The 17,888-nt window shown below is 35.9% G+C and overlaps 1 protein-coding gene across 3 annotated transcripts in view; it reads right to left on the bottom strand.

Annotated features, from left to right (window-relative positions):
• The window catches only part of MMS22L (MMS22 like, DNA repair protein), a 123,493-nt gene that overhangs the window by 72,291 nt on the left and 33,314 nt on the right, over positions 1 to 17,888 (bottom strand). For all 3 annotated transcript variants that reach the window (XM_065911348.1, XM_065911349.1, XM_065911350.1), the window contains 3 exons: positions 10,883 to 11,002; positions 8,535 to 8,761; positions 6,166 to 6,669 (listed from right to left, as the gene is read on the bottom strand). In XM_065911348.1, the coding sequence (XP_065767420.1) occupies positions 6,166 to 6,669; positions 8,535 to 8,761; positions 10,883 to 11,002 (851 nt within the window). The remainder of the gene's footprint in view (positions 1 to 6,165; positions 6,670 to 8,534; positions 8,762 to 10,882; positions 11,003 to 17,888) is intronic.

Here is a 17,888-nt window from a genome sequence, read left to right as displayed (position 1 = left end):
TGATCTTAACAACTGCTTTCACTTCTTGAATTTAACCCTTTTCAAATCATTGGTTATCACATATCTGCAGCCCATTCAGTCCTCAGATCTAACTCTGCTGTCCCGGCCATTCTCTGATCTGAACCCTCAACTGGTTTTGACAGGAAAATGTAACAGTAAAAAAGATTTGGGAGATATCTTGGTAATTAATAGTTTCATTTGATCAAATGAGAACCACAAGAAAAAAGTACAGAAATAATGTAAAGCCAGACTGTGGATAACTTCAAAAACTGTGATAAGGAATTAGACATTACATTTTCTTTGTGTCTTATCAGGTTGTCATTAAAGGTGTTAAAGAATGACATAGCAGAATTGCTCTCCAACAAGATAAATATGGCAAGAATATGAGATGAGCAGAAGCAACAAATGAAAAAATAGATATATAGGACTTCATTAAAATTTTTAAAATTTATGTTACAAAAGATGTGAAGAAAGTGAAACGGGACTTCCCCAGCAGTCCAGTGGTTAAAACTCCACCTTTCAATGCAGGACGCTCGGGTTTAAATCTGGGTTGGGGAACTAAGATTCCACATACCACATGGTGTGGCCAAAAAGTTTAAAAAAAAAAAAAAGAAAGAAAATTAAAAAGATAACTCATAAAATGCGAGAAAATATTTGTGTATCATACCTGATGAGGGATTTGTATCTAAATATATTAAGAATTCTTATAATTCAGTAACAAAAAGACAAATAATTTAAAAATGGACACAGGGTCCAAATAGATTATTTCTCCAAATAAGACATAATGATCAATAAGCACATGAAAAAAATGGCCAGAATACTGGAGTTGGTAGCCTTTCCCTTCTCCAGGGGATCTTCCCAACCCAGGGATCAAACCCAAGTTACCTGCATTGCAGGCAGATTCTTTACCAGCTGAGCCACAAGGGAAGCCCAAGAATACTGGAGTGGGTAGCCTAACCCTTCTCTAGCGGATCCTTCCCAACCCAGGAATTGAACTGGGGTCTCCTGCATTGCAGGAAGATTCTTTACCAACTGAGCTATCCACTTCATGAAAGGTATTACATTAGGAATGGGTTAAGGACCATCTAAGTCCACACACACACAAACACGTGAGCACGCTGAGGCTGCCAGGCATAAAGTGTAGCACAAAGAAATGAACACATCATGGCCTCTTTTGAAAACAGCAATAATAATAATAAAAGCAACATCCATTTATTGAACAATTACTAATATGCCAGGCACTGTGTCAGTACTTCACATTACTAGGGTTATATTATATTTAACCCTTAAAATAACCTGATGAGGTTTGTGCTATTATCCTAATTTTACTAATAAGGCTGAAATTTGGACACATAACTTTTCCCTTATAATATTTAAAACAATCACTTTGTACTTATACAAGGAGAATGCATACCTATTAATAGATCTAGTTGGAGACTAAATAAATGACCCAAATATTAACTCTTATGCATGAAAAATTAAGTAAATAGCATATGTTTCAGCAAAATACAAAAAAAAAAAAAATTTCCAAGTTATTAGGGTAAAAGGTTTATATTACTGCATGAATTTATAAAATATGTAATATAAAAGGGCTATAGTAAACATACTTTGTGCAATTCAAGCTTGGCAAAGAGTACATAAGCAAATAAAAAAGTTAATTCACAGTATACATGTAAAAACCTCATTATGAACTATTTAATGAAAAGAAATCCATACACTTTATATATTTCCACAATGTTAATACTAGTATATTCCCTTAGAGATGCTTATGCTTTCTCTGAAGCAACCAAAACTGGTAGATGGATCATTCTTAGTGAGCAACACAACTGTCTGATTTTTCAAATAAAAACTGTAAATGTATTTTTCCATGGGACATACTCATGTGTTCCCTCTCTCAAATTATTAGAACACTGTCCTAAAAATCTGTATCAAATCAAAATCTGCACAAACTATACAACTCATATACATAGTATAAATGATGTCCCTACGTGTATATAGCCACACATACACATATATGCACATATGCACAGATGTTCCTATATACACATGATGAAACAGCAGAAACCCAGACGCTCTGGGCAATCTGGGATACACTAATCAAACTGCAAATAAATAACACAAAGTAATTCGATTATTTTAAGAAATCATATTGGTTTTAACTTGTTTTGTAGTAAACAATTCTTCAATAATGAAAAGCTGTAACCCATTATACTAATAGAACACCCAATAACAAGAGGAGGAAAAGGCTTGCATACTGTCAACAGTTCTCTATTTTTTTCTGAAAAATCATGTAAATTATTTGGCGATCAGCAGAAGAATATTTCCTTTTGAACTACCTCTTTCTCTGCCTAGAAAATCTCCAGTTCTCTCCCAAAGATTAAAATAAAAATTCTTTTAGAATAAACGATGTCATGCCAATAAAGATTAAAATAACTAGAACTATTGAGCATGGAAAATATTTGAGGAGAATGCTACACATAGTTCTTATATAATGTGTACAAACACACACACACACACCCAAGCTAAACGTCAAAAAAGATATATAACAGATGAACTTGCAAGTTCGTGGAAAAAGAAGAATGAAAAAAATGTATGTATTTTCAAATGTATTTTGAAGCCAGGAAAAAGAATCAAACCTTTTAAGGAGTCGCACTTGAGCACATGCAATATCAAAAACAGGTCATCTTCTCTTTTGAACTATTTCTTAGTCTGCACATTTGACATCTTAGACAAGTTTTCAGCTGCCTTTAGACTTCTTTGAAACTAGGCTCTAGTTTAATACAAAATAGGATGTCAGTTGATCAATATCCATTTGGCTTAAATTCACAAGTCCACAACCTCCCTTAAGTGGTAGAACAAACAGGTACAAAGCCTGAAAATTTATTGTTTCTTTTTAAACTCTGAATGATATTTGCAGATGCCAAAAGGCATTTTGAAATCACTCACCTCTACTTCAGTAAAAATGAAACAGGGGGATGGGGAGGAGGGAGAATCTCATGAGGCCTTGTATGTCAAGTTCTTGCCCAGAGCTAATTTTCAGAGCTGTGCTATAAAACCCTGAAAATGGAGGTTTATAATGGAAATGCTGACAGACCCTTAACTATAGCAGCATGAATGGATATAATTAAAGAAAAGCTTTTGGCTACACCTAACTCCACAAATGAAAGGCTGCCATTTTTATATTAACCTCAAATAACAGCCAAGTGAGAACTAGAAATGTGATTCCAGAAAGGTAATGTGAAATGTTAAAGATGACTGCTAAAACTATTTGACATTCGGAGTTTTAAACATGGAGGCATTTAGTTAACATAACCAAGTCAGTATTTTCATAATGCTACTTAATCAGCAATAAAGAATGCTCTGGTGAGCCATCAGCTCCAGTTAGCTGAAAGTGGCATATGAAGTTATTATTTCTTAACAGCCTAGAGGGAGCCGCTTCTCTCTTTAATCAGTGATCTTAGTTCCTTCCTACCTATAATTTCACTGTCATACAGTTATAAAACTATTACCCAGTTCAACACACACACACACACACACACACAAGCACATATCCTGCGCACACATTTATGCAAGGACTGGTAGCTTACTCCCACCTGAATTACAAAACAGAAGAGATTGCTAAGGTAAAGTATTTCATTCTTTCCTTTGTCGGGGATGCAGTCAGGAATAAATATCATCAATCTATGTAACCCACCTTTCTCTATCTAAATCAAAATTCAAAGAACTTAGCTTTGTTCTTAACTTAAAAGAAAAAGAAAAGCTTGTGCTTTAATTTTTAACAACTATTCAAATTATTTTTGAACTTCTTAATAATATTAATAGTAAAAATATCATAGCATACCCAAAAGAGTCCTCTGGAAAGAACTTCAATGAAGTTCTAAATCTGGAGTTAAGAGATCAGGAACACATCTCCAAATGATCAAATACCTAGAGGACTTTTCCTGTGTTTCCCCTCCCTCCCTCCCTTCTTTTTTTTTCTTTTTAAGGTAAACAATCCTGAATGATCTCTGGGGCCCTTTCCCTGCAAATATCCCACACTAAAGCAAGTCTGTCTTGACAATATTTGCTTGGAAGTATTGAAAATTGATGGAATAAAAGAAAACCATGCAAGTCACAGTTCCTCTTATTATGTCCTGCACTCAGTCTCATTGAAGGACTCTTGCAAATTACCATGCAAGCTTTAGAAACGTAAAAGATGGCAGTGCCTGTACCATGACAGCGTTAATAATGACCTGCACATTACTGCACCATCCTTATTCACACAGACCTCATACTTCTGTTAAAGCTGCTTGATAATGGTGACAGAAAGTTACACATGATTTCACATTCTCTTATAGCAATTGCTTTTGATCACAGTTGAAGAGTATAAAGCAAAACCAAAAATAAACATTTCTACAAGAATTAAATATTATCAGCATAAACATTTGTGTCCTTTTTTTATCGGTTGGTCCTGTAGAGCACATACTCCTTGCCCCCTGTTCAAGATGACACCAAATTAACACACTCAAACCAGATCCAGTTTTGAAGAAATTCTTAATATAAATGTAAAGTTACTCTCCTTTTATATAATTGACAGTCTTCATTATGCCCTCTTGATTCCTACCTCTGTACTTCTGAACAGTGACCCTCATGGGTTCAACAAAAATGCATTATAGTGAACAGCTTACAAGGTACTTGCAGCAATATTTTCCCAACACTCCTGGAACTGCTTTGGCTTTAATGCTAAAAACGTCTATTCCTTTGCCCAGGCTGCAGCATCACCAGGCTGGTTTAGACCAGTTCCCTCTTTTTCCTTGTTTGTTTATTCAGATGAATATAAATAAACAATCCAAAAATGGTACCAGAAATGTGAAAATCTCTAACCATGCCCCAAAAGCACAGGGAAATACTGCTTACCACTTATTTAAAAACTGAACAAACAAAAGGAATTTGGCACTTGGAAAAGTATAGCATCTGCTAATAGACTCTACTAGACTAAGAACAAACATATGTATTTCATGGAGAAGATCCAGAACCAGTAAAAGCTTCCTCTAATGAAGTTGGCTTTTCATTTACTTATCTATCTATCTATCTATCCGTCCATCTAAATATTTGATTCAGCTTATATCTAGGGATATGGGGATGATTATCTGATCAAGAACTAGAGTACATGAATATAAAAACTACAGAAAACCTAATGAGTGAAAACCCGTGAATTGATCTCTATGAACACACAGACCAATGTAAAGTAAATTAGGTGAAACTGCTATGTGGAAAGAGCCTAAAGGCAATAAACAGCATGACCACTGTTCTCACCCGTTACTGTTTGGGCCTGAGTGCATCTGCACATTTGTGTAAGTCACGTAGATCTGAGAACACTTAGGTTTTGTATGGATGACTGGTGGACATCATCTACACAAAGCTTGCTGTGGAGCAGTCCTAGCTCACTCTTAGAATATACTGCTTCAGCTGGGAGCATTTCACGTGTTTGGGGTTTCCCTGGTGGCTCAGTCGGTAAAGAATCCACCTGCAATGCAGGAGACCTCGGCTAGATCGCTAGATGGGGAAGATCCCTCAGAGGAGGGCAAGGCAACCCACTCCTGCATCCTTGCCTGGACAATCCCCATGGACAGACAGAGGAGCCTGGCGGGCTCTATAGTCCACAGGTTCACAAACAGCAGGACATGACTGAGTGTTAAGCACAGCTCATTTCATGTGTTTGAGGCTACAACTCTGCAGCAAACTATTTAAAGAAAATAACCTTTTTTTTTTTTAATGGTACAACGTGGCCAAAATCTCCTTAAGTACACCAAACTGTGTATGTTTCAATGACAGTCACCTCAGATTTGGGTTCATGGTCTTGCTTAGAATGTCTGAACTATCCCTCTGGATAATAATGTTTTTAGGAGAGGTAGAGAGGCAAGATGGGGCCAAGAGGCATGGCTCCTGGATTGCACCAGAGCTGAGTTTTGTAAGCTTGCATGTAAGCTTTCTTTCAAAGCAGCACTGTTTGAAAGGACAGTTTGAAAACTACTGATTTATACTACATTGCAGTAAAACTTCCTTTAACTACTCTCTTTACAACAGAATTTCATGAGTATGTCAAAAGGAAGACTTTAACATAGAATCAACACAGGTAATGATATAAAGCAAATTAATACATTACCACATTACTGGAAAACATACCTGATTCTGGCCAGAACAGCTTGTAGAAAGTTCAATACTGTCCTAAGTTCAGATTCTTGACAAGCTCGTAGAAGCATACTAAAACCATCATTAAGCAGTTTTTCATGAGAAGGATGCAAGCAATGGCTTGTCTCAAACACCTCCTGAACACTGTCCATATATATGGAAAGAAGTGTCCACAGAGTCTGTCTTTGTCCCATTTCATCATTCTTAGATACCAAGAACTCCTTTGCTTTCTCCCGGAAAGCATTTGAAAATTTCTCAGCCAAAACACCAATGTCCAGATTTTTCTGAGTATACATCAAGAGGAAGGCCATCTGACCATTCCAGATGAGAGGAGAGGTTTTAAAAGTAGGCTTGAGGAAATCTAGGAGGCCTAAAACATGACTTGCTACATCTTCCACCTCTGCCACAGCTGCTAACAATAGGAAAAGACTGAAAAAGTTCTGCAGACCAACTTCAGTTAGTTCTTCCATTCTTTTTTGATGGAATTTAGAATATATCCTGTAAAATTAAAACAAATAAATTCTTAACACTGTTTCATTCACAAAAATCCATCTTTTAAAATAACATTTAACTCAATACTTATGACAGTCTCATCACTTTAAATTTTTAGCTATTTCTACATAATGGGGGTTATTGTATCACTTTTGTTGCTTAGAAAACAAAACTCACAGATTATGCCTCCCCTCTCAACCTTCGAATTTCTCAAGGATGCAGCAAGCATCTATAAGTGAATCAAGATTCAGTGGCTTTCCCCAAAGGACAGTAGAAATACTTTTTTCTATATAGTACTTGGCTTTTCCTTTTAATCTCCCTGTTACCTTTCTTTTCCAATGTTTATTGACAAATAAGAATATGTAATTCTTTTAAGTACAACTTGATGTACTTTATAGAACTCTTAACAGGACAATTTTATATAACAATGTTCCTTAAATGCTTTCTCTCTCTAGCGTTCACAAAGACCTGGCTTTATACTTATATGTTAAGACAATGCAAAATACTGGAAAAATTATTTTTACCCACTCACAAACAAAAATTATTAGTGCTCAAATATCCAAGACTAGCCGTTTAAAAATCTGTTGTCAACACTACTTAATATAATTTAAGAGTTGATATACCTTAATTAATTAAGGGATCAGAATTGAACACCATTCATTTTTAATCTTACTTAGAGACTGTTAAGTTTCTCTGCAACTTTTATAATTGGTTTATTCAAAACAGAAATGATTAATGGTTATGAGAGGTTAAATGTTTATTCATAAATAATGAAGCTGATAAGCTCCTGAAGATAAAGATCTAATTATCTTCATATCTTCCCCATCACACCCATGATAGGCTTGGTATACAGTCTTGTTATGAATTCCAATTTCTTTAAGCAATAAAGTTCAGAGTATTATGCCTTGAATAAAAATATTTAAGATTCCAAACCAAACTGGCAAACAGAACAAAAGAAAAGTTAACTACTGTTTGAGCTACCTAATTACTGGAGGTTTAACAAAGATACCATTAAAAAAAAAGTATATTCTAAATAAAAAATCCAAACTGTATCACCATAATGTTGCAAGAATTATTCATTGTGTGACTCAAACAGGAATTTCATTTAGAGATTATTGAGAAGTATCTACCAGAAATCATAAGTATTCTGCTGCAAGAACTTCCATTGCTTAAGCTAAGTAAGCGGTGGAGAACAGTCAACTGCACAGGGCTAGAAAAGGGGCTCATGGGCAAAAGCAGAACAAGGGAAGAAGTAAGAATCACACCCATTTAACAAGCAAAACTCTCAAAAAAGGACAACACTAGACAAATGTGACCAAACGTTTATTTCACCACACCAGATATGAAAATGGCATACTCCTCAAAGGAGAACATCAGAGATTTTGGCTCTATTATGTTCTGGTTAGTTTTCATTCAAGAAAGCTGGGCTTTTGAGACTGGTGAACTCAAAGAACACAAAATTTTATAGACAATCTATTATTTGCCAATGCATAATCTGGACATGATTTTTATTTCTGTAAGTTTTAATAAAATATATGCAAGGAATTACATGAAACATTACAATTAACTTTGGCAAGAAAAACAACAGTTCTCTTTTATACCTGCACTTAATATATGGGATTTCATTCTTTAGGACTGATGAGATAAACAAGAAACTAAAATCTTCCCCAAGTTAGGGACATTAAGTTGGTTTCTTACTGTAACAAATTGGCAAGATCAAAATGCTCCATATTTTGCTGTCCTTTAACAAATACATTTAAGATGTAAACCATAAAGACATCCAAGTACAAATTAACTTAAAAAATACAAATAGTAAAACTTCTCCAAAGATGTAAATGGACATTAATGACAAAGAAAGATATGGCACGCACCTTCCCTTGACTTGTTTCCAAGGATGAGGACCATTGTTTTTCATTGCTTTCTTGACAACTTTTGCCAAAATGCAAAGGAAAATAGTGTAACTACTGCTGGATTTACACAGGTCATGATCTTGTTTATCACAGCAGCAGGTCTTCACCATTTCTAGCATAGACAAGGGTGACTTAATGATATATGTAAGGCCTTTTAAAGGAAGCCAAGAAATACTGAAAGAACTATTCTAAAAGGAAAAAAACAGAAAACAAGTATTAAATCTCTGAATAAATAACAACAGAAAGCTGTAAATCCCAACTAGCTCATTAAAATTCTGACTCTTAATCATAAAAAGTACACAGTCATTTCCACATATTCCTCCTAAAATAAAAATTCCATTCAAGCAGAAAATACAAGGGGTGTTTCAAATTCCTGAATTATCCCCCAAATGTCTTTTTAAGAGTTAGTCTGTTCAAATTAGGATAGTGTCAAGATTCATACATTGCATTTGGTTGACATGCCTCTTAAATCTTTTATCCTATAAAAATTTCCAATGCTTTCATCATATCATTTAACAGGTAATTTATTGTGCATTTCCTAAATGCTGATTTTAGGGGCTTACATGTTCCTACATTTCAAGATCTTCCTAACATCTTCCTGGAGTCACTTAATCTAATGTATTCTTTCATCTGCTATCTTTTCTGTAAACTGGTTGCTCTAGCTAGTGGACTGATCAGATTCAGGTCAACTTTTTGGTGAGAATCTTCCATGGCAGTCCTGAGTACTTCCTATTTCAATTAGCAAAGAGGCACGTAAGTTCTGACTTTCATTCTTTTTGTGATGTTAAGACTAATCATGCTGATCGATCCGTTTGAGTGATCCCCACCGTTTGAACAGCCAGGGATGATCATCATCCAGATGGCTTATTTCAACAGATGTGCAAGATAGTGATTTTCTATCACTCCTTCTAAACTAGCTCGAAATTTGGTATTCTAAAATATAGTTTATATTTTCCTTTATTTACAGTTTCCAGAATAACAACTTTTCTAAAAATACCACAAACTCGAGGATTTAAACACATAATCCACAGCTGTTGTTATTCTTTATCATGCCCAAATTTACCCAGCACTGGTGAATGGGAGTTCCTTAAAGCAGGCTCCTGTGTTCTTTTGACACAACTCCAGCTTACTTGGATACCTTCTCTGTTTTCAGGTATAACAAGACATTACAGACCCATCTTGTATACATTCTGCCTGAAAATTAGAATTGGTCATTTCTCCAGCCGGACTGACGATATGTTTCAGAGAAAGGTATTTTTCTCATTTTTAATAAGTTCAATTATCTACAGACCCAAACTTATAATTTACTTGTAAGTCCTCCATATTTTTTTCTATCTATCCTTTAAATGTTCTTTAAAAATTTTCTCTTCCAAACTTACCCTCTCTTTTTAAATTCACTGTCCCTATTTTAGTTTTCATTTGCTGTGCTATTTGCTTATACTACCATACTGGACTACTATCTCATCTGTATCCACCTCCTTTATACTACTTTCAGAAAAAACCTTTCTCATACACATACATATTGCGTCACATCTTTGCTTTCCGATGTCTCCTGGATAAATCATAACTCAACTGCATGTCATCTTTAACCCTTCAAAATCCAGCCCTGGGCAAACTCTTCTACTTTCTTCATCTCCTGTATTTCTCCAATCACCTCAGATCCGTCATTTAGAACTATTCAACACAGGAGGCATAAACCATGTTTTTTCATGCCTCTATACACTTGTCCAGACTATGCCTTTTGCTTGGATGTTCATTTTCTTCTGTACTTGGAAAATTCTACTTATTCCCCAGGCCAATTTAAAAAATTATGAGTTCATCAAGTCTTCTACAAGCCCATACACTGGGTCAGATACTCCCTTCTTCTAGCATTCCAGAGTATTGTAACTCTTTTCTTTTTTTTCTACAATATGTGTGCTTCTGCCTAGTAGCCTAGAAGCTACTCAAATGCCAAGACTAGTTCTTATTCAAGATAGCATTAACTGTTCAATGTGTTGCAAGCAATCAGCAGTTGTTAGAAAACATTTATAAATGAGGATTTAAAAAAATATCTTTCTGGCACAATTCTGGTTTCTTTGCTTAATCTCACCCTTAAGAGAAAAGGGACGTCAGATGCTCTGTTCCCCTACGTCAATGCTCTTTAGACAAAGTGAAACATAAAGATATTTTTTAGTTACTCTAATCTACTTTGAAAAATTAATTTTAAGAAATCTCTGTAATTATATATAATTAAACCATAAAAACATTCCTCAAATACCATGTTCAAATTCTTCAAATTCCTGGAACAAATTCATACTCTATTTACTCACCAGGTTCTTACTGTAATATTCCCACAGAATGGTGACAATTGCAATGTTCGGCTCCCAGAAATCACAAAGGGTCAAACAACAGTGAAGATACATTCGTAACTGCTCTTCTAGTATACCATCCTAAAAAATAGAAATTGTGAGGAACGAAATAATGACCAACACACATTATTATAACTTGACACTGCAGCAAATAACCTGCTCCTGGAAAGAATATAAATGTATATCACCAAGTCATACCCATTCTCATCTTCAGACCAGAAGGTCTGAATCAGCATAAGGTATATAACTTTGCTTTAGAGAAGGTTAATATGGTAATTGAAATTACATAACTCAGTTAGACTTTTAACTCAATTATTTAACTACAATAGGTATTTAATAACTAAATAGTGTAGAACCCAGAGACTGAAAAGAAACCCTAACCAGAAAGAAGCATAAGTTATCTAAAAATACAGAAGACTCGATCATCCTTAAGCAACTCTTTATAGAAATGCAGGAGTTGTTCTTCTCGAAACCAGAGCATTGGTAGAGCGCATGTGCTTTAACCTTTTAGAATGCGGCAATAGGTAAGAGTAAAAAGGTGACACTTTAAACTTATATATCAAATAACATGCATGTTTGTTAAGAGCTGACGTAACACGGAATTCCAATCAGTTATTCAAAACTTACTATATATCAGGCACTATCCTAAGGTTCTAGGCAAAATGCAATAAATGAGTCAGATGTGGTACACACACTGATAGAGGTTACACTTTGGGGAGAATGGAAAAAGAGGACACAAACAAGGTAAATGTAAACAGTTACAACCACCGCAAAAGGCAAAACAAAAGCAGAGTAATGTGGCAGAGTAACTGACAAGCACGCGGGCCATTTTTTAAAATCAGGGACTACGAATCGAAAGGCCTTTTTGAGGGCTAGCAGTAGTAGTGTCGGTTGCTCAGCTGTGTCCGACTCTCTGCGACCCCATGGCGTGTAGCCTGCCAGGCTCCTCTGTCCATGGGATTCTCCAGGTAGGAATACTGAAGTAGATTGCCATCTTACTCTTCCAGGGGATCGTCCACACCCAGGGATGGAACTCTGGTCTCTCGCATTGCAGGCAGATTCATTACCATCTGAGCTTTTGAGGGCTGGAATTTGGGTTCAATGATTGGATGGAAAAGAGCCAACCACATACAGAAATGAAAGTAAAGCAATGATGGCAGAGAAAATACATGGAAACTTCCTGAATTAGCACTAAGCTTGGCATTATAGGATTAAGTCAGAGATAGTCAGGAACCATATCTCATTTAAGGCTTTACAGGTCACAGTCAGAAGTATGGACTGTATTTTAATTATGTTGGGAAGCCTTTACAGGACTGTAAACACAGGGGTGGCATGAAATGAAGGTTTCAAAAATGCTACACTGGATCAAGCAAGATGACAATAGCAGATAAGAACAGAGGTATAAGATCAGTTAGAAGAGCTGAGAGAGAACTTCCAGTGTAATAGAAAAGCAGACAAAGGTTAAGTACAAAGTACACATGCTGGAAATGTGAAGGTGCCTGGTAAACAGTATGCTTTAACTAAATAATTGTTGAATGGATTCAGTATTGTCTCTTTTCAACAAAGGTACGTGGTTATTTCCTCCCAGAAGATTAAAATGTCTCCTTTTTTCTACTTCCTTCTCCTCCCACCAACTTAAAATTCTAGGAGATAACTGTGAAACTCGAAGCTTAAGACAGGCAGACAATTTTAGAGTTATGTTGATGGGATTTGTTGATGATTTATATTAAGATATGAAGGAAAACATAGCAATTAAGGGGAATTCTTAAGTTTTGGCTTAAGAAAATAGATTGATGGAACCACTTCTTAAAGTGGCAAAGAACAGGGAAGGGACAGATGAGAGAGTGCACAGGGAAATGAGTGGAAATACTATACAATTTACAGGTCTACAGCTCAAGGAAAAAGTCAGAGCTATTGGTACAAACTCAGATATTACCTTCATATTGATGGTTTTCAGAGCTAAAAGTCAAGATAAGATCAATCTAGGAAAGACTGTGGACAGAAAACAGAAAAGAACCCAGAACTGACAGTTGATTGCTATTCCAAAATTTAGGTATCAAGAAAAAGGAGGCCTGTAAGCAAAATCCAATAAAGTAGGCAGGAAACCAGGCATCATGGACTCAGAGAGAAGTATTTCAGAAAGAGAAGGGGATCACCACTTTCTGTACAAAGTTACATACCCTCATCAACACATCACACACCATTCTTACCTTCCGATCTGCCTTCAAGTCTATGAGTTCCCTAAGGACTGCGATAATGCTCCCTAGGCCTAGCGCAGTGCCTGCTTCACCAAAGAGACTCCGTAAATGTTTTATCAACAAAACAGATCTGAGTTCTAGTGTTTCTTTTCATCAAGTAGTTCTATGATTTAGGGAAAGATATTTAGTTCCTCTGATAATTAAACTCATTTAACCCTTGTTGGTCACTAACGTTCTGATTTTATCATGGAAGTATTAAACTAGATGTAGGTTTATTCTCATGGCACATACTGATGTGAATTAAAACATAGTAATTTAATTATGTTGCAAGATTAAAAAGTGAATTACATGAAAAAAGTGGGTTCATTTTGAAGAGTTTTGTATTGCTTTGTTTGGTATCTGAAAATCATTTTACATGTAAAATTCACAAAAAGGTATTTAAACCATAAAAATATACAAAGTTTGGGAAAAACAAAAGGCTAAATATCAACTATGTGTCTGGTATTATATGATGTTTTACATATTTTATTTATGTATGTCTCATACCATCTCAGTTTTACTACATTCATTTTACCAAAAAACAAAGGGTTGAGGTTCAGAAGTTATAAATGGCTTACTTGGCCAAGTGCATATGGGAAGGAGTTAGGACTCATGACTCCAAAGCTTGTTAGACATTCTATACTACACTACATTCCAAAAACATGAGGGAAAAAAATTAACATCTGATCGACACCAGATTTGATCAAGATTGCTCTTAGTGACCAGAGCAAGATTTGAATCAAAGTTTGTGAGACCAAAGCCCATGCTCTTTCCACTGTAACCAATCAAGAAGAAATTAAATACAGTATCCTGGGGGATTTTTCCTCTTTTTTTTTTTTTTTTAAGGAAAGGAGATAAATTTCCCATCCTTTTCTTGCTAGTGGCTACAGATTAAAATGAAAAGAATTATCTTATAAAATACCATTTTCTCCATAGTTCTGGCAGGGTAAGTCAGTTGAGTGTGACTTGAAAAGCAAGTTTCTCTTTTAAATTAATCACAGATAGTATTTGTTGTAAAGCACATGCTTATGTTTTGTATATTCAACCATTATTTTGTTTTGAACCATGTTCCCTTAGTTTTTCTTAAAAATTTCCATTAAAAATTGTGTGGGTGGGCGCACATCAGCTGAATTAAACGATTTGCCTATCTTCAAGTTCAGAAAGTCAAAGAGATAAGAATTTACAACAGTTAGAAGTAGAGGAGCCAACAGACATCTTAGTTCAAAGTCATAATAGAAAAACAGCTGAAATATGGTGAGGAAGAATATTTGAGAACATCTGAGTATATTAATTTCTTCCTACCTTGCATTTTTCTCATCACAGACTTACTGGAGAGGGAGAAGATCACAAAAACAAATTTAAAAAAGTGGAAAATTGAGATAGTTGCTTTCCACAAGTATTACCAAAACAGATCTTACAAATCAAAGTACGTTACTAATCAAAGACATAACGGCAAAGAAGTTTTAAAACAAAGTTTTAAAATAATGAAAAAAAAAAAAGCAGAGTTTTACTAAGAATCTTACAAGATCAAGTGTTTTGAGGGAGTTTGGAATGACTTCCCTCATGGCTCAGACGGTAAAGCGTCTGCCTAAAATGTGGGAGACCCGGGTTCGATCCCTGGGTTGGGAAGATCCCCTGGAGAAGGAAATGGCAACCCATTCCAGTACTCTTGCCTGGAAAATCCCATGGGCGAAGGAGCCTGGTGGGGTACAGTCCATAGGGTCGCAAAGAGTTGGGTATGACTGAGCGACTTCACTTTGGAATGACTAAAAAACACATATGAAGATTCAAATTCCAGCTCCACCACTAGCTAGCTGAGTGAGCCTGGGCAAGCCTTAGTGTCCCAGCTGTCTAAAATGGAACTCCACAAGACTGTCCCAAGTGGAAAATGGGCACTTGGTGCTACGGACAGTGCTCACACAGCAACGGCTGACACTGTCAATGAATTTTTTCAGCTGAAACATTGAATCTTGACAATCATATGATAAATGCAAATAAATAAATAAATAAATGCAACATATTCACACTATTGTACCTTAAGTGGACATATTTTAATTTTGTGTGTTGAAGCCAAACTCTACCTAAACCAAGAATTTTGATTAACGTTATCTAAATCTACGCTCTCTGACTTTTAATAAACCAGAAGGTCCGTGGGGCTCTTTTCCATGTAGATTCAAACCTACCTATCTCAAATCCAGAGCCCACACTACTCTTATTTCTACATTTATCACAAGATCCTGTGGGCTCTCTGGGTGTCTCATCTCAGCTGAATGAGTACTATAAACTATTTCATATAAAAAAGCAATCCTAGAATACTCCAGGGTCTGCTGCTGATCTCTGTCCTTTTAAAAACACTTCCTAACACCATACACAAAAATAAACTCAAAATGGATTAAAGATCTAAATGTAAGACCAGAAACTATAAAACTCCTAGAGGAGAACATAGGCAAAACACTCTCCGACATAAATCACAGCAAGATCTTCTATGACCCACCTCCCAGAATATTGGAAATAAAAGCAAAAATAAACAAATGGGACCTAATGAAAATTAAAAGCTTTTGCACAACAAAGGAAACTATAAGTAAGGTGAAAAGACAGCCCTCAGATTGGGAGAAAATAATAACAAATGAGGAAACAGACAAAGGATTAATCTCAAAAATATACAAGCAACTCCTGAAGCTCAATTCCAGAAAAATAAACGACCCAATCAAAAAATGGGCCAAAGAACTAAACAGACATTTCTCCAAAGAAGACATACAGATGGCTAACAAACACATGAAAAGATGCTCAACATCACTCATCATCAGAGAAATGCAAATCAAAACCACAATGAGGTACCATTACACGCCAGTCAGGATGGCTGCTATCCAAAAGTCTACAAGCAATAAATGCTGGAGAGGGTGTGGAGAAAAGGGAACCCTCTTACACTGTTGGTGGGAATGCAAACTAGTACAGCCACTATGGAAAACAGTGTGGAGATTTCTTAAAAAACTGGAAATAGAACTGCCATATGACCCAGCAATACCACTTCTGGGCATACACAATGAGGAATCCAGATCTGAAAGAGACACGTGCACCCCAATGTTCATCGCAGCACTGTTTATAATAGCCAGGACATGGAAGCAACCCAGATGCCCATCAGCAGATGAATGGATAAGGAAGCTGTGGTACATATACACCATGGAATATTACTCAGCCGTTAAAAAGAATTTATTTGAATCAGTTCTAATGAGATGGATGAAACTGGAGCCCTTTATACAGAGTGAAATAAGCCAGAAAGATAAAGAACATTACAGTATACTAACACATATATACGGAATTTAGATAGATGGTAGCGATAACCCTATATGCAAAACAGAAAAAGAGACACAGAAGTACAGAACAGACTTTTGAACTCTGGGGGAGAACGTGAGGGTGGGATGTTTTGAAAGAACAGCATGTATATTATCTATGGTGAAACAGACCACCAGCCCAGGTGGGATGCATGAGTCAAGTGCTCGGGCCTGGTGCACTGGGAGGACCCTGAGGAGTCGGGTGGAGAAGGAGGTGGGAGGGGGGACCGGGATGGGGAATACGTGTAACTATATGGCTGATTCATGTCAATGTATGACAAAAACCACTGAAATGTTGTGAAGTGATTGGCCTCCAACTAATAAAATAATATTAAAAAAAAAAAAAAAAAACTCAAAAAAAAAAAAATAAATAAATAAAAATAAAAGAATTTAAAAAAAAAAAAAAAAAAGGTATCTTCCTAGAACTTTTATTTTGAAAGATCAAATGCAGGCATATTAAATTTGAGTATATTCCATGCACCAAATTGTTTTACTGAACTAAAAACAGAAACATCTTTTAGCTTATTTTATAGAAATGGCAATATAACAACTGGGGGTTCATTTTTTATGCATAACTAACTTGCCTATCAGAAACCATCTGGAGAATGAAACTTACGTTCAAGCTCAAGAGTAACTGTCAGTCTGATGGGATTTTACCAGGATTGGATAAAGAGAGTTAGTGGCTGGTGACTCAGTGGTAAAGAATCTGCCTGCCAAAGCAGGAGACATGGGTTCGATCCCTGGGTTGGGAAGATCCCCTGGAGGAGGAAGAGGCAACCCACTCCAGTATTCTTGCCTGGGAAATCCCATGGACAGAGATGCCTGATGGGCTACAGTCCATGGGGTCACAAAGAGGCAGACACGACTCAGTGACTAAACAAAGAGTTAGATTCAATACTCCACTCAAAATCCTTCTGTCCAAGAAACGCAGTAATTCTGGATTAGCAATTAGATTATTGACCCACATTATTCAGAACTAACCATATTCTGAGTTGTTTTTAGCCTTAACTCTCAGGATTCTTTGACAAATAAAAATATTTTAAAAATATTAGGCCTGCTTAGGATTTCTTCTTACACCCTTTCATGACCTTTGAAAGAAAATTGTTGTGAACACAGAAAATAATGAGGCTTTATTTAAAAAGTGGCATAAAACTAAAAATGTAGCTTTTCACATGGAAATAATGATGTTGTAAAAGTAGAACAAATGTTTACTGTTAGTATTCACAAATATTACACAGGATTATCTCATAAGAATGCTTTTAGAGCAAATACTTAACTATTCAGTTTAAGCAAAATTTAACAATATATGTTCTCTTTACTAACAAAGTCTCAGTGTTTGTTTCTGGAAGATTCTCTATGGCTACAAAAAGATTTGGAACATTATTTGCTTAATCGAAA

Source organism: Muntiacus reevesi, chromosome 19 (assembly GCF_963930625.1).
Source record: "Muntiacus reevesi chromosome 19, mMunRee1.1, whole genome shotgun sequence".
In the NCBI taxonomy this organism is placed as follows: Eukaryota; Metazoa; Chordata; class Mammalia; order Artiodactyla; family Cervidae; genus Muntiacus; species Muntiacus reevesi.
The sequence above is the reverse complement of the archived record's forward strand: the minus strand, read 5'-3'. Positions and strand labels throughout refer to the sequence as shown.